Consider the following 21,749-nt stretch of genomic DNA (forward strand, 5'->3'; position numbering starts at 1 on the left):
TTTGCCCACGGCGTGAGGGGTCGTCCCCTGGTGTCCGCTCACTGACCTTGGTGGGAATGAGCAACGGGCCTGGGCCTTCAATAGAGGCGAGGGAAGGGAGGTCATGTGGAAGACCCGTGGATTTGTCAGAACAGACGCAGTAGCGCTGAGACATGGAGGCCAAGGTCAGTGTGAATATGACATCACTGAATGCATGTGGTCCTCGTCTGGAGCTGCTGGGGGCCGAGCAGGAGCGTCGCCACCTCACCTTCTCCATCACGGAGGACGTCCAGATCCACTCACCAGAGGGAGCGCCGCTTGACACAGGAGCCCCAGAGGCGCCTGTTTGATCTCCGAACTGACCGGAGGCTTTTGTTTTGAGGAGTCACTTTGTGTTGGTTGATGACTCTTCAAACACTGAGCAACATGTGTTTGTGTTTGTCAGAGGTAAAATCCCGCAGCGAGCCCTGCAGGGTGCAGACGGCCGGTGTGTTGTGCGATGGAAGAGCGGAGCCTCGGAGGTTGCATTTAGTTTTAATTAATTCAACATTAGAACAGTCTCTGCAGGCTGAGGCACTTGTTTGACCAAAGTAAAGGCAGGACCAAATGTCTGTTTGTTTGGCCTCCGCGTGTTGCCGCTCACGCTGGCGCTCGCCCTTCCCCTGACAAGCAGCTGAGTCTCTCACCTCCTGGTCTGCACTTTGTCAGTAGCTGAGATTAGAGACTGGCACGTGTAAAAGAAGCGACACAACATGACACTTGAATACTTGATTCTGTTTCCTTGATCTAGTTTCAGTAGGTTCACTACGGACAGTGTGATTGCAAAGGTCCACGGCGGGTGCTCACCTAGCATCAGAGTCTTGAGGTACTAGCGTCTGACTGCTAATCCGCTGGCTAGCATCTAGATCCACACAGAGGTTTTCCCATTTTTCACTATGGTGGCCGTCTTCTCCGTGGCGGACTTGGGCCTGGCGCCTTGTTTCTCCTGGACCGAGTTGACTCGGTTTTGCTCCGCCATGGTGCCGCCGGACACCGGGCTGCTGGTCCTGGACGTCTGCTGGTTGTTCTTGCTCTGGTAGGTTTGGAACGCCATGTCCAGCTGCTCCTGGGCCACGCGGAGATGACGGTGGAGACTGGCCAGCTCCGACGGGATGTTCTCGTCCGGACTGGTGCACTGCTGCTCCTGGGCGTCGTTGGCCATGTTCTGCTCGTGTGTGATGAGGCTGTTGGGGATTCTGCCCGGTTTGTCCGTCTTTATCACCAGGTTGTATCCCGGCGGGGAGGCGGGAATGTTCCGCGAGAAGGGATACCTGTAGGTGCGATGGCCGCGGGTCCTCTTTTGCCGCAGAATGTCTCGGAAGGTGCCGATTCCCAGGTGAAGCATCTCGCACACGTTGAGCACGAGGCAGAGACAGCTGACCACGTACATGATCAGGAGGAAGATTGTTTTCTCGGTGGGCCTGGAGATGAAGCAGTCCACGCGGTGAGGACACGGGACCCTGCTGCACACGAAGGAAGGACTGACTCGGAAGCCGTACAGCAGATACTGGCCCGCCAGGAAGGCTATTTCGAAGACCGCTCGAGACAGGAGCTGGAGAACGTAGATCCTCATGAGTCCTTCCTCCATGATTCTCCGGCGACCGTCGTGCTTCCCAGCGTGTCTGGCGGCGTGGCTCACCGCTTCAGGCTTGACTTCCTGCACCACCAGAGCATCCTCGTATATCATTGGCTCGGCGTCATCGTCTTCCTCCACCCGTAAAACGTCCTCCAGATGGTGGCTCTCCCGCCACCTGCTGTGAGCCGGGAGCTTTTTCTGGAGCCTGGCCTGCTTCCTCCGCTCCTCCTCCGACGTCCGAGCGATCTTGTGAATGGCGTAGCCCATGTACATGATGGAGGGGGTGGAGATCATGATGATCTGGAAGACCCAGAAGCGCACGTGGGAGAGCGGCGCGAACGCATCGTAGCACACGTTGTCGCAGCCGGGCTGCTTGGTGTTGCAGGTGAACTTGGTCTGCTCGTCCGAGTAGATGGACTCGCCTCCCACCGCCGTCAGCACGATGCGGAAGATGATGAGCACCGTCAGCCACACCTTCCCCACAAAGGTGGAGTGGTGGTGGATTTCTTCCAGGAGGCGAGTGAGAAAGCTCCAGCTCATGGTGCTGCTGCTGCAAGCTCTTCAGCTAGAACCTGGGGGACAGAGACACAAACAGGTGTTTAGCTTCGCTCACTCTGTGTACGGCCGGTGACTCCAGTGGTGTTCATCATTCATTCATTCATCTCCAACTCTCCCCCGTGACACACTGACTCTATCGCCTTCTGACGGCTTGAATTGAATGCTCTTGCCTCATAATGACAATCCTGGAGCTTTGTCTTCAGGTGACTTCTGCTGAGGCTCTGTGGCCCGTACGGACGATTCAGGCTGTGAATGGAAGACAAGTGAAGTGCTGCGCTCGGATGACTCTTCTGTCTGACTCTAAAAACCTTTCCATGACGGGGATGTTGCCCTTCTATCCTTGGTCTTGCACCCATCCTCCAGCTCATGGCAGGTCAGGTCGAGGGGGCAGCAGCAGCAGCAGCAGCAGCAGCGCCAGGCCCTCCCACACCTCTGACCGTGCTGAGGACTGAATGAGTTCTTATGCTGATCTCATGAAGTCGCTGCAGCGTCTGAGGGAGCAGGAGAGCGTGTTGCGGCTCAGCCGCTCCTGCAGGACTGACGCTGCGGAGGGACCCAGCCTCCCGGAGGCAGATGGCATCGACGGTGTGCGACTGCCCCGGAGTGGCACGACAGGAGAGACTGGCTGGCTTCACATCAGTCTGTCGACTTCACCTCGCGCTGAACTGACCCTGGTCGACATCGACCTCCATCATCTTTCCTATCGCTTCACGGCATGTCCCGTCTCTCGGGCCCCACGCCGCAGTTCGATGGGGCAGAAGCAAGAGAGCATGTTGAGGGTGGAGGAGGTGACCTCCAGCAGAACCTTCTGAACGGGCGGTTTGCTACAGAGAAGGATCATCAGGGCAGTGGTGCAACTGAAGGTGCGGCCACAGCTCAAACATCAGCGCAGCTGCAGATGAACCACAGTCGCCGTGTGAGTGGAAAAAGGGATCCGTCTTCTCCTGACCTCTCCGGATCAACAGCCGCCATAGTCACGCAGCTTCACCGCTCCGATCTCTTTCTTATCTTTCTGGAGTGAATATTGGAGCAGCACGCAGGCGCTTATTCATATTCCTACGCCTGCCGGTTGTTAGCTCTTCCTGTTCTGGGATGTGTTTTCACTGAATAAATATTCCATTTAAGAACAGAACACACACTGGCAGTCACTCAGGAGCGACGGCGTAACTGTGAACTGTTGACATGATGACTGAAGGGACGGGCACCGTTGGCTCCAACCACAGCTGTGGGCGGTGGAGCTTTGGACGGTGATGCTCACACTATTGTCAATACAGATGTTCACAGCAAAATATGATGTCCTGGAGCGTCCCATCGAAATGCCTCATTCACAGCAGAATGTCTTAAAATCTTGGAAATCTGGAAATCTAAATTTAAAAACGGCTTTGTAGAGCAACACGCAAAAAGATGAATTGAGCACAGAAAAACAGGTGACAGAGGAGATACACACAGGGCGTCACAGAATGTAGATGATAAAGACAATGGGATTTTGTTTTTGAGCCTATCTGAGCCCTGTGCTCTCGAAATATTACACCAAAGCGATGGCAAAAACCCACCTTGAGAAGCGGCAAAGACATGTCCTGTGGTGAAGGTCGTGACCCCTGATCCCTTCACTTCCACTTCCACCCCAAAAATCCCCAGTTTTCTGGAGGAAGATCCGAGAGCATGGCGAGAGCTCGGCAGCCTGACGTCGCTCAGCGCAGCCCAACAGGAAGCCGAGGAGAGGCCGCGACCCCCCCATCCACCAGACGGAGGCAGAGGATCTGGAGGGTGGACACCAGGCTGAGCTGAAGGAGCGTGTTAATCTCAGCGCTGTCAACTCTCATGTGAAACGTTTGCAACACAGATGACGAGGGTCTCGCTCTCTCTCCCGCTGCTCACCCTTTTTTCACTCCCGTCCTCCAACTCATGAATCAAACTTGGAGATGACACACTTTCACTCCAGCGTGTCACACACAACACCACACACAAATGGCGGTCCATTGCATAAGAGCCAGGAACGAGGGAGCAAACAGGTTTGGGGCGGGAAGGATGGAGGTGGGGGCGAGTGTCACGCAGACATAAAGCACCTTGCCGGAGAGCAGATCCGCCAGAGAGAGTCCAGCAGGTTCACTCCGTCACGTCAGCTGTCATAACATTTACATCTTCCATCCAGGAGGAAATCGCAGGTCACATTGGCGACTCCAAAATCCCCCGGCTCCATGTTTCTGGATTCAGCAGCCAGGACGTTGCCGTGGCGAGGGTGGGGGGGGGGGGAGGGACTGTTGGGGTCACTCATGTTCTGCTGTGGCTCAGCATGGGATCCTGCTGTTGGACTACAGAAGCTCTACTCTGAGTCTCTCCCGCACGACTCAGCCCCTCCCACCACCCTGTCCACGACTGGAGGTGAGAGGAGCATGCTGAACTGACAAGGGGATGAAGAGCTCTGTCGTCTGGCTCAGCTCTCCCTCCTCCGGTGAAGGATTTCACACTGGGCCATCTGGCCATCTTCATCCTCCCTCACTCATAAACAACATCCCGGGACGCTGGTCCTCCTCCAGACCCGGCCTCCCACTCAGCCGACTGAGAACCATGGTCTTCGCGGAGCTGACCTCCCATCGTCCAGAAGAGAACCCCACCAGAAAAACAAGGTGCTGCTCGTGGCGCATCTCCTGGTTCCACTGTGATGACAGTGGAGCACAGGCAGGCTGTGAGGGAAGCACTGGCCCTGAATGAGATGTCGACCCATGATCATTATAGTCTGGCGAGGAGCTGCTGGGCAGTGACGTGAACTAGTCAGGAGTGATGGGAATCACTGGGCATCACGTGCTTCTGCAGCAGGCAGGCTGACACGGCCTTCAGAGGGAAGAAGTCTTAAATTGTGCGGAGACGTGTTGGCTGTTTGAGTTGGACTCGTAAACAGTCTCCAGAACACGACAGGGCCCTGCAGGAGGGGCCCCCAGGCCCGCCTCTCCCTGCCGCTGAGGAGAGATGGCGTAACAAGCAGCGCGGAGAGAGCTCCCGGGGATGCTGCTGGAGAGGCTGCACCATTTGGGAGTCAGACATGTGCGGGCCCCGGGGGACGGACCGCCACGTGTTTCCACTTCTTATTACGTTCCTCTCCCCTAAAATGTCCGGGCAGATGGTGTGATGAGCATCAGTGGATCAGTCAATCACGGCGTGTCAGATGGAGCCCACGTTCCTCGACAGACAGGCCACGTCCTTGCTCTGATCTCAGCGTCATTCAGAGGCTTCTGCTCCCACTCACTTCCACGTCAAGGCTCGGCGAGCAGATAAACCCCAAAATAAACACATAAACATTTCATTTCTCTTTGACTCAGTGCTGAAACCTCAAGCCCCGGTTTTATTTCCCACAGGGCCGATTCAGACGATCTTGGGTTCTAGCACCAAGACAGACGAAGAACTCGCTGGGTGCAGAGACTTTGAAAACGCCGGCTTTTAAAACCGTCCTCGCTCAGTCAGGACAAACTGTGTTCATGTAAATACGTTTGCTGCTCACAGAAAGTGTTCCTGCCCAGATCAAAGTAGCTGTATCGTCTCAGTTAGTGGGGTTTCGTTTGTTTTGTTGTGAAGAACAAAACAACACAAGATAGTCATTCATCCATTGTATCAAGGGGAACTGCATTCTTTCTTCTATTGAACATTTTGTGTCGATTTAGATCAGAGGTGAGCTGCGCGGGGCCCCGGGGTTTTTGTGGCCATCGGAGCAAAATAACAACAGAATTGTCTTTCATTGCGTTTTGAAGTCAAAACACAATTAGTTGATTCTATTCTACTTTGGTTCATTCTACTTTTTCTGGAATAAAGTCATCATCAATCAGATCGAAAGTCGCATTTTCTTTCTCGTCTGCCCTTCTTTGTCTCGGCCCCTCGCAGCAGTCATGGCGTATAATTTGGCCCCTCAGGGAATGGAACGTCCAACTCTCAGCTGCACAATTGCGACACTTCTCTACAAAGAAGGGTGATGGCATGTCATCGGTTCAGGAGCTCTACAGTTGCAACATGGAGTGAAAGGTGAGCTGGGAAAGCACCAATGAGGACGCGGGAAATATGCTCAATAAGAGAGTGATGTTTGATAGAATAAAAGCTCACTAAATCCAGCAGCGGTGACCCTTCACCGCCTGGCTGACCTCCCAGGGGACACGTGGCGTCGCAGGGCTGACTGGTCCAGGTCGGCGGTAAACAAGTGCTCTGGAGTTTTGTGTTGAAAAGATGAATAATTCAGCGGCAGGCGCCATGTTTTCGTCTGTCATGCTGCATTAAAACACCAAATTGAATTTCATCATCGCTCAGAGCCAGAACAACGGAGCCAGAGAGAAGAAGTTGCGCGGGGGCATTCAAATCACGCCGTCCCCGCGTCCGAGGACGAGTCAGGCTTTTGGGGAAACGCTTGTGAACACGCTGATAAATATTGATCGAAGAGCCCACAGCCAGGAAAACAATGCGAGAGCGGTGACATTGCTCCCAGTGCAAGGTCTGCCATGACAGCTGAGCAGCAGGGCTGGCTATGTGTCCCACTCTCTCCTCGACACGCGGCGGCGAGGGGCCCAGATGAGGGTCTTCAGTCTGGTGTTTCGCTTCACACGGCCGCGTCGCTCCAGATGTGGAGATGTGGGTGCAGAACTCGGGTTCTGGCCGTCTCTCGGGCCTCGGTGGTGGCTTCTGTTCTGCAGCCCAGCGCTGCGACGACGCTCAACAGGAAGCTGACGTGATGCCACCGCCGCCACCGCCACTGTCACCGTGTTCCCAGCAGAGCTGATGCGAGCCGACCGGGGCCCTGCAGCTTACGTAACAGATGGAGCCTCCGCCATGTGCCTCGCCCTTGCAGTGACACCGGACACCCATGCGAGTGGCCGGCGCCGCCGCCTCTCTCCCACCACTATCATTAAAGTGCTCCCAACAGCGCCGTCCCGCAGGCAGCCTGACAGTGCTGGCAGTCCGCTCGCATTTCTTCACTTCCCTCCCAGTTCCCACCCCTGGGCCCTCTGTGTCCCGTGCCAGCTTCGCTAAGGCTGGACTCCACTGAAGCGACTGAGATATGAAAAGCCTTGAGGTGGATGCCAACTACTTCCCTCCGCCGCGGCTCCACTTGTCTCGCGCTTCTGAGCACGAGCAAGTCCAGCTCATGTTCGCTCCTCACACTGGCAGCAACACTCACATAGAGAAGCTCTTCCTTCTGGATCACCTCGCAGGAGTGTGGGACCCGGGCGCACCAGGCTCCCTGGCAACCGAAGACTGACTGACTGAAGAGTCTCACTCCTTCACCTCGACTCACAACAACCGTCTTCATTTGTTGCCTGTTTAAAAGCGCGTTGGAGGAAACAGAATTCCTTCCTGAAATTCCCGAACACCATCAACTGAAACCATGAGATTTGAACTGCTGCGCCACGAAGATGCTGTGGTGGACCCGGAAGCCGCGAGTCTGACTCGTGTTTCGTCTCTTGAAGCTGCCGCTCTTTGCGTTCATTTGTCCTCCCTCCCATTATGGGCGGGACTCGATTAACAAAATGAACCCAATTAAACAGAGTTTCCGTCATTCATTACTTGAGATGAATGGCAACAACAAACTGAAGTTGAATCTGCAGGCGTGAGCTGCAGCGCCCCCTGCGGGCAGGGCTCCTCAGCCCGGTCATGTTGGGCTTCTGACATCACACCGGGGAGAGAGAGAGTTTCAATGCCGTTGACCTGGTGTTTGGATCGATGAAATGTTTTGACTGTGGGGCCAAACCTCCTGCAGGATCTCACACCCACGTCCCATTCCTGCGCTGCCCTCGTCCCGTTAAAGAGGCACGTGAGAGCAGCACTTCCTGCTGCGCTCTCTCCCAGAGAGGCGCCACGAGCTGCGGGCTCTGAAGCTCTGACATGATCTGATCTGGACAGCGGCTGTCGGTGACCCCGCTGGCGCGCAGACCTCAGCCGTCAGGATGACCACAGACGCCTTCACATTGTTGAGCTTCTTCAACTCAGCAAACTCCTCCGACAGCGGGCCACGCCGCCGGGGCCCCCTGGCTGCCGAGCGCTAACTTCAGAGCGCGGCGTGCTAATGTGCACATGCATGGCAGCGAGGGGACGGGAGGCTTCACCCATTCACTCATTCATGTCGACACGTGGAGCTGCAGAATCCAAGTGTCGGCCGCATCCAGCAAAAGTGCTGACTCAGCCTCGGCAATTCAGTTGACGATGAAAGTGACGGTCGCGACCCAAGACGGCTGCCTCCCGCTAGCAAGCCTGCGTGCGTCACCACAGCAGCACGTGCAGGTGAGTTCTGATGTTGGAACCCAGCAGACAGTGAGCTCGTCTTGTTCACAGCGTGACAGACGCTGCTTTGTCTTGAGGCCAGATACAGAGCAACGCGACAAAGGCAACAGTGTCACTGGAGAGGCTGAGATGGGAAGAGTGCAAACGGACCCTAAAGTCAATAATATCACAGGCAGAAACTGTAATTCTGTAGCAGTCGAGCAACCAGAGTGAGGAGTGAGGGTCACGACGCCGTCGAGGGCCGTGAGACGGGAACCTTGGCGCATCCTTGTTTTCTGAAACCTGCTGGCGAACTTGGCGAGCTGCAGCCTCCGAGCATGAATCGCCAACACCAGCTCCAAGGTGAATGGAACGCAGCCCCACACCAGCGTTTAAAGACACGACCCACCGTGTTGCCATGTCACAACGTTCCACCAATTTCAGCGAGAAGTAGACGCTGGACACCACCTCCCGCTCTGCCACTCATTTACCCACAGTCCTCTGCTCCTATTTTATCAGTGCAGTTAGTGCAACCAGCTCAATGTGACAGCAGGTGGCGCTACACCGATACAATCTCCTTCAAATTGTTGGTATTCACTCCCCAGTTTGGCCCTCACACACCTGAGTGTTGGGTTTTGTTGTGGTTTCCAGCTTGATTTTAACCACAGCTGGTCACATGACTGGCCTCGTTGCGGTACTTTCTGGGGAAAGTCGGGCTTGAGTCCTTCTGGTTGCTGCTTCAGCGCCTACGAGTTTCCAGACATCAGGGACTGAGTTTCAGGAGGAGAACCTTGCAGAGCAAGTTAGAGAGGACCTGTTGGGACACGTGGAGAGGAGAGGCAGGGCTGGACCAAGGATGTTGGAGATGAAGATGAGGAAGACCATGAGGAGGATCATGATGAAGAATGGAGGTGAGACGAGGAGGAGGGTGAACATGACGTCTAGTGCCAGGAAATAAGTCCAACTCCCCTTGCCATTTCCTCCAGAGGACGTCAGACAGGGGCAGCACTTATGAAAGGTCCCACATGAGTGACGCAGCATCCCTGAACTGCTGCCGTGACCAAGAATGACCGGAACGCTTGTTTGACTTTGCTCTCAGCTGCAGGGATCAATAGACAAAGCAATGTTTGCAGATGATCCGGCGCATACGTGAGGCCACTCTGGACTGACGGTGAGGCGTGTGAGACTATGTGGGTCAGGCTGATAACCACCGCTGACAAGTTCAACAGCATGTTTGTTCACAGAAGTTCCCCCTGCAGCTGGAAAGGCAGCGGACCCTGAATCCTGGCTCAAGAGAAAAGCGTCTTCCTACCTGTCCATGTAGATGAAGCAGATGTGAGCCGGTGCCTTTGTTAAAGGTCGAAGGTAGCTGTCCGCGAGCATCATGCCACGCTCGGCTCCGGAAGCAGGATGAGACTAACAATGGGCCACTTCTCTTCAAAACCCCTCTCCACCAAGTACAGGCGGGTCGGCCAGGAGAGCAGCATCCCACCAAAGACGCCATTGTTCCCCGGCCGCGTTCTCATGTCGGGTATGGGATGTCCTGAGTCTCTGAGACGCTCGGACTCGGACAGAAACAGGGAGCTCATCGTGTGCTGGCTCACAAGAGCTTCAAAGGGTGGGATGTTCCTGATGTTACTCTTCAGGGTCTGGTTCACGAGGGGTGGTGGCTGAGATCGACACTCATGAGGGCGCCAAAGGAGCTCAGCCAAAAGACGAAGGTGGTAATCCAGCTGGCGCCCCGGGTTCCTGTCTTTAGCTTGGGACACCGTGGTGAAAGGGGGTTGAGGCTGCCCTTGAGAAGGGAAGAGGATGGAGGTGTCTGTGAGACTCTCAGAGCAGAGGCCATCTTGTGAGGGTTCCTGGAGAGTTTTTTGATTCCTCCAGAAGTCTGGCTTGAACCTTGGTTAAGTTTGTTTGTAGCGGAGCACGGCTGGCATCTGCCAAGGCGGGTGAGCCGGTGTTTGTAGCCGCCGGCGTATGTGCAGCGGGTAGGTGAGCGGAGACAAGATATTCCCAGTGCTCCACGCACCAAATGTCAATAACCCAGGGAAGCAGGCAAACTGAGCCAGTGAGGAGACTCAGGCTGGGAGCCCTGAACGTCAGCTCCAGAAACATCCTCATGCCACTGACTCTTGGAACCGGTCCACAGAGAGGCTATTGAGAGTCATTGCACTGGGCTCCGGGGACAGTGATCTGTTTTGGTGTGGGCCCCTGATGTGACCTGAAGTAACCCCTCAGATGGCAGGCGGGGAACGTCGGAGACATGTGTCCTCAGAAGGGCTGGGAAAAGCCTTGCTGCGGAACTGAGGGGCAAAATCATGTGAGTCAGAATGCTGACTCAGCATTGTTTGTTGACTGGAGAGCGGGAGGTGACGTCTGAATAAATCCATTTCTCAGAAGAAGGAACTGTGCGTTTGGAAATGATGATTTCTTTTTTTTTTAATGCGTTTTTATATTCAACAAACATAGAAAGAGCACCCGGCCCAAAGCAAAACAACAACATGAAACAAAGAATAAATCAATAACAAAGCGGCAGCAGCCAGACGGAACGTTCAGTTCGTAGATGCAAACGTCCAAGGAAGTTGTTCACAAAATGACAGAATTGATGAGTCTCTTCCGTATTCTATGCTGCATTACGGCCGGTCCACAGCATGTGCGTGTCAGTCGAGGGTCCTGACTTTACTGGTCCCTCTGAGGGACTCACGTCTGACCTTTCTAGTCCCTCCCTGTGAGACCCTCAGTGACCTCATCTCTGACTCCAGACTCGCCACTCTACCGTCCTCTGAAGCCTCACTGTGGCCGTCAAAGACGACTCATGATGTGAGACAGTGACTCCACGACCCCAGTCCCACCGCAGCGCGTCATCAGCATAACCATTGACCGTATTTGTCTGTCGACCTTGGCCTGTTCCAACGTGCGAATGACGGATCAGGAAAAGGTCCCTGGTGACTCACGCACACGCTTCTCTGGACCTGTGCCCTGTGGAATCCACCCGATGTTTTGTTCCCGCCATCCACGTTCACTCAGGCTATTGATTTCACCTGGAAGAGGAAGCCCAAACTCTTGTGGGATGAGTCCTGTGGTTTGAGGCGAAGGGCCCGCAGCCCGTGGCTCCACCCTCGATAGGCTTGTTACAGCCGACCCTGGGCGAAACCTGGGTGAGCGCTGTCCTGGAAACACAACTGGCCGGACACTTCCATCCCCTCACTGCCGCAGCGCCCAGGCCGACCATCCTCCAACGCTTGGATGTTTTGTCACCACCGTTCAGGGTCCGTGAAGCCAGTCATTGTGAAAGACCAACAGTTGGCCGTCCATTTATGTGACACAACAGACTGAAAGTAAAGAAGACTTATTCATGTCTCGCTACAGAAGACCTCTCCCTTTACAGTGTTTATTCAGAGTCAGGTCGCAGGGGCAGCAGTGTGAGTGAAGAGAGCCACACTGCTACAGACATGTGAGCTCTCACCAGCAGGCCTTGCAGAAAGTCTTTTCACTCCTCTTTTCATGGATACGTTTCGGAACTACATGCCATGAAGTGCTTTTCCTAGGTTGGGTCCAGGGGGCAGCAGCCAAAGCAAAGAGGCCCAGACTCACCTCTCGATAGACACCAACAGAGGATAAAAAAGAACTGCAGTGAACAAACCGGCACAGCGGCACCAGCGGACCTTTTCGCTGTTGCTCCAAACAGAAACACAGGTCTTTTATTCCCCGACTCTCCGTTCACGTGATTCAATTTGACTTTTGATTCTTTTCAGTTCAAACATTTGTTTTCCTGCTTTCTTGGATTTGCTTTCTGTCATTTGGTATTCTCTTATTTAGTCTTTTTTTTCTTCCTAATAAAAATATACAGGAAAACACACCACGTTTTAAAAACAACTTTATTCTGAATCATTGTTTCAGTGATGAACTTGCTGACAAAGCAAAACTGAAGACTGCCACGACTGCCATATTAATATTTTTATTATTGTTCTTTGAAGTTGTGGATTGCATGTTTGATAGCGAGTGGAGACAGCGGGAGAACTAACATGAACCAGTGATGAAGTGAATCTGGAATCATTTCAGTGTCCAACACGGAGCCATTTGTGTCGTTGATATTCCCATTCAGCCACATCACAAAAACAAACTTAAACAAATGGAGCAGATCAGTACTTGAGTCTGTACCGGAACTGAACTTCTCTGTCCGGCTGCATGGATCCAAATCCCCATCGTCTGTTATCGATGTCCGGGACCTTCTCCTCAGGATCCTTGAGCTCGAACTGGAAGTAGACCAGCATGAGGAAAACAAACTGCTTCAGCTCGTTGGTGGCAAAGAACCGGCCCGGACACATGGAGACCCCGGCGCCCCAGGGCATGGTGCCGTAGCGGACCTTCTTCCCTCCCTTGAAAAAGTCGCTTTTCTTGCTCCCGTCTGGACGGAGGAAGCGGTCGTACCTGAAGGAGAGAGGGTCCGGGTGGATCTCCGGGTCCATGTGGACAGCGTTGTAGGGGAACACCGCCATCCTGTCGCCTTGGCGAAGCAAGTACTCGCGGCCGTCGGCCATCTTGATGGTCATGTCCTGAAGCACTGCCCGCGTGAGGAGGGGGGCAGCTGTGAGTCTGAGGGTCTCTTCAATGATGCTGTCCAGGGTCGTCGCTTTCATCAGCATTTCACGGCTCACGTCCAGCAAAGGACCGTCCCGACTGACCTCCTGCCCAGACTGTTTCACGATCTCCTCCACCTCTTTCTTGGCAGCCTCCATGGCTTCTGGGTGCTTCATGAGGAAGAGGAGAAGCCAGAAGGAAGAGGGCCCAGTGTTGCCCTGCGACGCCCAGAGAAGCACAAACATGTACCTGGATATCATGTCCTCCTTCATCCCCCTCTGCTCTTTGGCTCGCTGCAAGTCCCTCACCCATCCACCGATGTTGTCTCTGGACTTGATCTTGCCCACTGACAAGGCATCCCAGAAGAATTCCAACAGTCTCTGCACCTCCAGCCGTTTTTTGGGGGTCAGAATCCCGTAAGCCAGGTTGGGAAACAGCTGGTCATATTTCCGGAATTCATGGAACAAAGCCTCCGACTCCCTTCTGTCTCTCTCCTTGGCCGTCTCCTCACTGCCCTCACTTGTGTGAGGCTGGTTTCCATACAAGGACAGGTAGCCAGCTCTGAACACCACGTTGTAACAGTACACGAAGAGTCCATCTTCAACCCAGGTCCTGTGGTCTGGACCAGATCTGATGCTGTGCAGCATGAGGTTCTGTAGGTTAGTCGTCATGGCCTGAGTCATGACCTCCAGGCCGTCGCCCTTCAGGTGCTTGTTGCTGGAGGAGATCAGGATGTCGTGACCCCCCTCAATAGCTCTGTAGCCAAACACTCGCAGCACCAGCTGCTCAGCAAACTTGTTGAAATTCAGCTTTTCCCGGCTCTCTTTGGTAAAAGCGCCCAAAGAGAAGGGATCCTGAAGAAAGGTCACGTAGTGGCCCCCCAGCCGTACGGTGAAGACATTGCCGTGCTTCTGCTGCATCCTCTCCAGGAACTTCATGGTGTTCCTGCGAAACTCCAGGACATGACCGAGCCAGGGAACCAGCCCCTTGTCCAGAGGGGGCTCTCCAGGACGGCGCTGCCGGAAAACCCCCAGCAGGTACCAGACGCCCAGAGCTGCGGCAGCGAGGGTGAGGACAAGTGCCACCAGAGACTCCATGTTTCACGACTCTCAGGAAGCAGCAACAAACACTGGGGCGCTCAGTGTTTTAAAGCAGACTGGCTCCGCCCTTGTTGCATAGATCCAGGATCTCCCTCCTCTTTGGGGAATGTCTATAGTTATTGATTACATGCTGCTGGGAGGGACTCTCTCCCTCTCTTGCACAGACACGTTTCATCATGTTTTCGGTTTGCCAAGCATGAGAGTGTTTAAAATGTAGCTAGATGTGAACGACCCCAGGACAAGGGTCAATCTCCATGTACCATCAGGAGTGACGTTCAGAGCTGCTGCACCTTTGCGCTCTCCTGGGAAGCACTCAATAACCTGAGCTCAGGTCCACATCTTCAGTGCTCTTATGAGTCCTCCGTTGGCATTCTGTCGCTGTGCAACTCATTTTGGCGTCAGCTTTTAACTCCTGCCAAGGTCGTTGAGGTCATCCTTCCTGTTGCACAACAGCAGACCATTTTAGAGACACAACGTTCAGTCTCCAGCTCAAGTTCTTGCAACAGGTTTTCTCATCCGTTGACTTCGCATTTTGGATTCAAATACGTGGCGGCAGCAGGCTAGGAGTGAAGGGGAAGTGACATGACTAACTAGAAGCGCTGACTCAGTGTTTTCCATGCGGGGCAAGGTTCGCATGCCTCAAGTCCAGCGTCACCACAGATGCGAATGTTTACTGCAGTCATGGATTTGTGGTGTGACCTACTCCTCTCCGGTTCGGTGGCACACCTGTGTGGAGGGTCCACTTCTGAGTCGCGTCATGAGACATGAACAACCCTGGTTTGGAGAAAAACCACTCAACCATCCGCAGTGTTCGAGGGAAACAGCCGATGAGCGACGCCGTTCCCTGTTCCGACCACCGACAGTTTCACAGAGCGATTCCCTCCGTGTCAGAGGGCCAGAGATGCTGCCCCATGATGGCGGCCGCAGATGTCGCATATCAATGCGTGGTGAAGTGGTCAGGCGCCATCAGTGATTACAAGTCAAAGAGTTAGAAATGTAATCTTAAAGCCACAAGGGCCAACAGGAATGAAGATTAGATCCAAGAATACGGTTCACTCTGCGGGATGAATACATCACAAATGATGACCAGACACCGAACCACTTTCTGACTTTGACAACGTTTATTTCAATCCCACATCATGCAACAACTCTTGCATTAAACCTTTATACGCAGGACCGAAAAAGAGCAGCGAGAAGAACCCATAATTCCCAACAATGAACATTGGACTTTCAGCGACTGACGCTTAAGATGCGTTATTATTTCAGTCGGTAGCGGAATTGAACTTCTCTGTCCGACTGGACTGCTCCAATGGCGAACCTCCGAGCATCGATATCCGGGACCTTCTCCTCAGGATCCTTGAGCTCGAACTGGAAGTAGACCAGCATGAGGAAAACAAACTGCTTCAGCTCGTTGGTGGCAAAGAACCGGCCCGGACACATGGAGACCCCGGCGCCCCAGGGCATGGTGCCGTAGCGGACCTTCTTCCCTCCCTTGTAAAAGTCGCTTTTCTTGCTCCCGTCTGGACGGAGGAAGCGGTCGTACCTGAAGGAGAGAGGGTCCGGGTGGATCTCCGGGTCCATGTGGACAGCGTTGTAGGGGAACACCGCCATCCTGTCACCTTGGCGAAGCAAGTACTCGCGGCCGTCGGCCATCTTGATGGTCATGTCCTGAAGCACTGCCCGCGTGAGGAGGGGGGCAGCTGTGAGTCTGAGGGTCTCTTCAATGATGCTGTCCAGGGTCGTCGCTTTCATCAGCATTTCACGGCTCACGTCCAGCAAAGGACCGTCCCGACTGACTTCCTGCCCAGACTGTTTCACGATCTCCTCCACCTCTTTCTTGGCAGCCTCCATGGCTTCTGGGTGCTTCATGAGGAAGAGGAGAAGCCAGAAGGAAGAGGGCCCAGTGTTGCCCTGCGACGCCCAGAGAAGCACAAACATGTACCTGGATATCATGTCCTCCTTCATCCCCCTCTGCTCTTTGGCTCGCTGCAAGTCCCTCACCCATCCACCGATGTTGTCTCTGGACTTGATCTTGCCCACTGACAAGGCATCCCAGAAGAATTCCAACAGTCTCTGCACCTCCAGCCGTTTTTTGGGGGTCAGAATCCCGTAAACCAGGTTGGGAAACAGCTGGTCATATTTCCGGAATTCATGGAACAAAGCCTCCGACTCCCTTCTGTCTCTCTCCTTGGCCGTCTCCTCACTGCCCTCACTTGTGTGATGGTTTCCATACAAGGACAGGTAGCCAGCTCTGAACACCACGTTGTAACAGTACACGAAGAGTCCATCTTCAACCCAGGTCCTGTGGTCTGGACCAGATCTGATGCTGTGCAGCATGAGGTTCTGTAGGTTAGTCGTCATGGCTTGAGTCATGACCTCCAGGCCGTCGCCCTTCAGGTGCTTGTTGCTGGAGGAGATCAGGATGTCGTGATCCCCCTCAATAGCTCTGTAGCCAAACACTCGCAGCACCAGCTGCCTGGCAAACTTGTTGAAATTCAGCTTTTCCCGGCTCTCTTTGGTAAAAGCGCCCAAAGAGAAGGGATCCTGAAGAAAGGTCACGTAGTGGCCCCCCAGCCGTACGGTGAAGACATCGCCGTGCTTCTGCTGCATCCTCTCCAGGAACTTCATGGTGTTCCTGCGAAACTCCAGGACATGACCGAGCCAGGGAACCAGCCCCTTGTCCAGAGGGGGCTCTCCAGGACGGCGCTGCCGGAAAACCCCCAGCAGGTACCAGACGCCCAGAGCTGCAGCAGCGAGGGTGAGGACAAGTGCCACCAGAGACTCCATGTTTCACAACTCTCAGGAAGCAGCTCGAGTGCTTGACGCTTTAAACCTGATCAGCTCCTGGTTCTGTGTATCGTCCCAGAACCTCCCTCCTCTTGGACAACAACAGTGATGCCAGAACCAACTGAGCTGTTCCACTGCTCTCATCTGAGCAAACAAACGTGTACGTGATGCATTAGCCCGAGGCGTTATCTCAACCACTTGGAGAAGTAGCTTGAAGTCTGTGATCATGGTTTCTTCATGTATTTGTCCACTTCTCCACGACAACCACTGACACTGTTATGTCCAACTGAAGGACGTCCAGAAGAGTCGAGGTACTTGTTCCTGGAATGATTTGTTTGGCTCAAACCCAGACTGAGGCCAAACTGACCACAGAACAAACTACTAGCTTGTTCCAATGAAGCATTTACGTTCTGGGTTCCTTTAGAAAAACAACGTTCTTTTGCAGTGAGAGGTAAATGTATGGTTCTTACTGAGTGGCAGACCTGTGCTCTGCGTTATGCACCAAGTTCAGTGTCCACACAGACTTGATGTCAACACCATGTGGTTGAGGTTATTTGCACAAATATACACATCACCTTTGTCAATAGCCGAACTCTTTGTTTGATGAGCAGTTCTGTGGCCTCACACTGATAAGTCAACATCACATAACCTACTTGACAAAGGTAACAACTACAACTGAAAAACAAGACGCTAAATAAGAACCTTCTTCCTTTCAAACAGCTGTGCGGTGACCTTGCTCGTCGCCATGACGACAGATGTTCCTCGTGCGCAGATGTACCAAAGCTTGAACCAGCAAGAGTGTGGTCCACCAACACATTTATTTTCCAGACTGGAGAAAACGTGGAAAGAGAGTGATACATCACACCGAGTGCGCCCTCTACTGGGAAACTACAGGTATTGCAGACGCTATTATGGGCTGCTTTTGCTCCGAGACTGAGAGGTTTACAAGGAAGGGGTGGAATGTTCTAGCACCTCAGGCTGGATGAGGAGTCATTCACCCTTGAAATGCTTCTTTTAAACGAAGCGTGGCTTCATTACAGGCAACTGTTGAGAGTGAGAAGAGAAAAACACCTTTCTATTCTTGGTCCTTTACTGCATCACACTCATGACACACTGGCGTGCTTGCTGGTGTATGACCTCCTCCGTGGAAACAGGCCCGTCCATGATCGCATCACGGCCTATTAGAGCTTCAAGCAAGTGTCTGATGTCCAGTCAGAACAAAGGGCGAGGAAATACGCTGAGGAATAATACAATTGTCGACGGCAGTCGGTTGTTTTCACCCGACAGGAGTCCAGTTGGGCTTCACTGCCCTCATTCACACGCACAGTTGTGTTCAAAATATTAGCAGTCCCACATCAATAGCAAGATAAATCTACGTTTTTGTTTGACTTCTACACTCCAAGTAAGTTTGTAGAAGGTTTAAGAAAGGTGCAGAAAACCAACACAGCCAACAGACACGACGTGTATGCTGCTGATTCTGTGAAACTCAAGCATTAACTGCAATTAACTGACTATTATTTTGTTCAAAAAATAGCAGTGCTGAGTTCAATTACTGAGGTAATAGATTGTGCGACAAAAACAGGTGTTAAACAGGTGGCCCTTATATAAAGATCAAGACAACTGACGCTGCTCATGCGGGCTGTGCATTTGCAGAGTGAAATGGGTCGTTCAAGACACTGTTGGTCCTATTTATCACATGCCAGGGATCATGGATCAGTTTGAGTACATCAGAATACTGGAAGAAGTCATGCTGCCGTGTGCCGAACCCTTGAAATGGCTATTCCACCAAGACAATGAGCCCAAACACACCAGCAAGCGAGCAAAACCGCGGTTCCCGACAAAGTAATGGAGTGGCCCGCACAATCCCCGGACCTCAATCCCATCGAAAACGTGTGGGCTGGCATAAAAAAATGCTGTTCATGAGGCAAAACCAAGAAATGCCGAGCAATTCCTGGGCTTCAATACGAAGTTGGTCGACTCCATGTGCCACACATGTGAAGCTGTTGTCAGGAACCGTGGTTGTGCCACTCAATATTAGTTTATGTTTCTCAGGAAAGTTGAACCATCAAGAATGTCTTTATTTATACATTACATTTTTGAGTTTGTAAATAAAGATGTCAACACTGCATTGTATTTCTTGACTTTCTGTAAAATATGATCAAATTCAGTCACTTCTTCCAATTGTTTTTGCTTTGGAAAACAATGTGCAGTGTCCCCAATGCATTTGTTTGCATTGAAATGAAATTCATTTGAAGACTTTTCAGGTTTACTCACCGTTTTCAACACACTGCTAACATAACTGTGCAGTTGTGTCCACTGAGCAGGTTTGACTCAGGAACCGGCTCAGGTCTGGTGCGGGCCTGGAGCAGCGAGCAGCGGCAGACACCAGCACTGGCCTTCTGACGTCACTGTGGAGCGAGAAAAAAGCAACTCTGATCGAGACGCAAACGTAATAAACGTGACGCAACACGTGCGCTCATTTCCGCTGTTGGAGTGACGCCATTTCAAAGACTAACTGAAAAGTGAAGAGCGTTCACGCAGCGCAACTATTTTTCAAACTTATGTTGGGTATTAGACGGGTTGTCTGAAGAAATATACATAATTGTTTGGTTTATAATTGTGACACGACGTCAATAATTACCGTTTCGACTGTATTACATGCGTTTGTGACAAGAACCCGTGCGCGAGGCGAACACCTCTTGTTGTCTGTTGCCTCTTGGATCTGGACAGGAGGCGTGTACACAGATGGTGCGTTCACATACATCGGGATTTTTCAATTTACTACTCAATACATAGTTTATCGCCTTGTTATGTGGACGAAATCAATACACTTGTGTCATGAAATCTGACGTCTTTGCTCCGGGCTCATGAATCTTCCGAACACGCCCGGATCCTCTGGGATTAACGTCCGTCATTGCGTCTTCTCCCGGGAAGAGCTTGAACGCAACACTCGCCGGCTGACTCTGTGACGTAATAGCTGCGTGCATAGCGGGTTACATCACAAAGCTCTCCGGTAGTTCCGTCCGTCGCTGAGGTTTATAAAAGCGCGGAGTTCCGCTGGAACTTGAAGACGACTCAGGTAAGAGCCTCTCACTCCTGGAGCAGGGTCACGTGGTCGCCGCGCCTCCGGACCGGCTCACTCCGGGTGTCGAGTGTTTGAATGACAGGTTCCGCACGCGAGAGTCGCCCTTCAGCCCGGAAGTTCGGGGCTCGTGCCGTGGCTGTGTTACGTAGCGTCACCGTCTCAGCGGAACTGTGCTTCTTCTCTCTCCAGGCGCGATGTCTGCTCTGGACGAAAGCGGGTCCAAACTGTTGAGGAAGGCCAAGGAGAACCCCTTCGTCCCCGCGGGTGAGTCGCAATGGGACGGTCACGAACCGGCCCCTTCCTCCCGATCTTCCTGGGGGTCAGGGGATCGGGCCCATCTGTCCTGCGTGGTCAGTGGCTTGACCTCAGGCAGGAAATAGTCTGATCAGAGCAGCGTCATTCGTCCAGGCACGTTTGTTATTAACGGTTATAAGAACGAACTTATGTAGCTGAAAGAACAGGCCTTTGTCTCTCCTTCATGTTCCATGGTTCAGGTCCTGTAACACAGCTCTGGCACTTTTGAGAACCTTGCTCTTGTGGTGACCAGTTTTTTTTTTTTTACAAAACATTTAGTCAGCAGTTCCTCTGGTGTTGATTTTATTCTTTCAAGCAGCGAACAGCACAGTTCTTGGGGTCTCCCTGAGATGGAGCCAGGATCCTGGAGTGGATCAGGCTTGAACCGCATCACGGTTCCCAGAATGCTCCGCACGCTGAACTCTGCTGAGAGAAGTCAGTGGTTTGTGTGCGTGTCTTCCAGGACTGGCAGGATTCTGTGCCATCGCCGGCTACAGACTATGGAAGCTGAAGGACCGTGGAAACACCAAGATGTCCATCCACCTCATCCACACACGTGTCGCCGCGCAGGGCTTTGTGGTGGGATCCATCATCGTTGGTACGCAGCAGCTCAGCTTGTCAACACACATATATATATATATGCTTAATCATTCCATCCCTTCTCCGCTCTGCTTTCCAGGAGTCTTGTATTCCATGTACAGAGATTACGTGGTGAAACCCCGAGAAGCAGCAGCAGCGCTGAAGAACAAGGGGACATGAAGCCCTGATAACGTCGCCGTGTAGCCTATTTATTTCTACAGCAGCTCACCTCCCTGTCAGTAATTCACTTGCTAGAGATCACCGCCTGAGCCAACAGCCGCGCCTGGACGCGGGGAGCGCGCCGACCGTAATGACACTGAAACTGTGTGTGCAGTGAAACATTTCCCGTCTAATGTACCAGATGCGTTTCCCCTGACCACTGGTTTAAGGGTTTGGTTCAGCTGGAGGGGCCGTGAAAGTCCTGTTTGTCTGTGGTGACCGTAGAAAACAGTTCTGTGGGAACCCACGGAGCGTGTTGGTCGCGCCGCGTCTGTCTCCACCCATGTCCTGCTGTTGGCCTCAGGCTCTCAGAATCCACTGCTCTTCACTGGTTTTGTAATAAAACAGCTTTGGAATTATTTGTGAACTGATGGTGCGAGTGCTTTGTCAGGTGAACGGGAGCGTGCGTGCTGCTGGATGCAGGTGTCTCTGGGTTCTTCATCCTCAGGCCTCCTGTGTTTCCCTGAGCCAAGTCGTCGTTTCAAGGTCCGTTGTTCTGCAGCGAGCGCACGGCTCCAGCTGAAAAAGCCCGTCTCTTTCTATGAAACGGGAGTTCAGAGAAAGACAGAACATTTATTGAAAAGATTTTCTTGAGAGACGAGTGAACACCAAGGCGCTCGGGCTGGTGGGGTGTCAGGGGCCCTCGCGCTGACCTTGGTTCCTCGGAGGCGGCAGCACACGGCCATGTTGGAGGGTGGCTGAGCAGTGTGTGACC

At 53.0% G+C, this 21,749-nt stretch overlaps 4 protein-coding genes across 5 annotated transcripts; 1 reads left to right on the top strand and 3 right to left on the bottom strand.

Annotated features, from left to right (window-relative positions):
• Nucleotides 1-121: 121 nt before the first annotated feature.
• Nucleotides 122-10,629, bottom strand: gjc2 (gap junction protein gamma 2). 2 transcript variants are annotated; one of them, XM_053883112.1, is made up of 2 exons: nt 9,699-10,629; nt 122-2,166 (listed from the first exon to the last, which is right to left on the bottom strand). In XM_053883112.1, the coding sequence occupies exon 2, from the start codon at nt 2,132-2,134 to the stop codon at nt 881-883; it is 1,254 nt and encodes a 417-aa protein (XP_053739087.1). In that variant the 5' UTR covers nt 2,135-2,166; nt 9,699-10,629; the 3' UTR covers nt 122-880. The 2 variants fall into 2 exon arrangements, with proteins under 2 accessions (XP_053739087.1, XP_053739088.1); XM_053883113.1 differs by lacking the exon at nt 9,699-10,629 and adding an exon at nt 3,706-4,039.
• Nucleotides 10,630-12,096: 1,467 nt separating this feature from the next.
• On the bottom strand, nt 12,097-14,103 carry LOC128769417 (5-beta-cholestane-3-alpha,7-alpha-diol 12-alpha-hydroxylase-like). The gene has a single exon (XM_053883111.1). It carries the CDS (start codon nt 14,065-14,067, stop codon nt 12,532-12,534), a length of 1,536 nt encoding a protein of 511 aa, XP_053739086.1. The 5' UTR covers nt 14,068-14,103; the 3' UTR covers nt 12,097-12,531.
• Nucleotides 14,104-15,230: 1,127 nt separating this feature from the next.
• LOC128769500 (5-beta-cholestane-3-alpha,7-alpha-diol 12-alpha-hydroxylase-like) lies at nt 15,231-18,278 on the bottom strand. Its single transcript, XM_053883271.1, has one exon. The coding sequence runs from the start codon at nt 16,855-16,857 to the stop codon at nt 15,328-15,330; it is 1,530 nt and encodes a 509-aa protein (XP_053739246.1). The 5' UTR covers nt 16,858-18,278; the 3' UTR covers nt 15,231-15,327.
• Nucleotides 18,279-19,822: 1,544 nt separating this feature from the next.
• higd1a (HIG1 hypoxia inducible domain family, member 1A) lies at nt 19,823-21,393 on the top strand. Its single transcript, XM_053883592.1, has 4 exons — nt 19,823-19,936; nt 20,132-20,206; nt 20,700-20,834; nt 20,916-21,393. Exons 2-4 carry the CDS (start codon nt 20,137-20,139, stop codon nt 20,993-20,995), a joined length of 285 nt encoding a protein of 94 aa, XP_053739567.1. The 5' UTR covers nt 19,823-19,936; nt 20,132-20,136; the 3' UTR covers nt 20,996-21,393.
• Nucleotides 21,394-21,749: the final 356 nt, after the last annotated feature.

This window comes from Synchiropus splendidus, chromosome 13 (assembly GCF_027744825.2).
Source record: "Synchiropus splendidus isolate RoL2022-P1 chromosome 13, RoL_Sspl_1.0, whole genome shotgun sequence".
NCBI lineage: Eukaryota > Metazoa > Chordata > Actinopteri > Syngnathiformes > Callionymidae > Synchiropus > Synchiropus splendidus.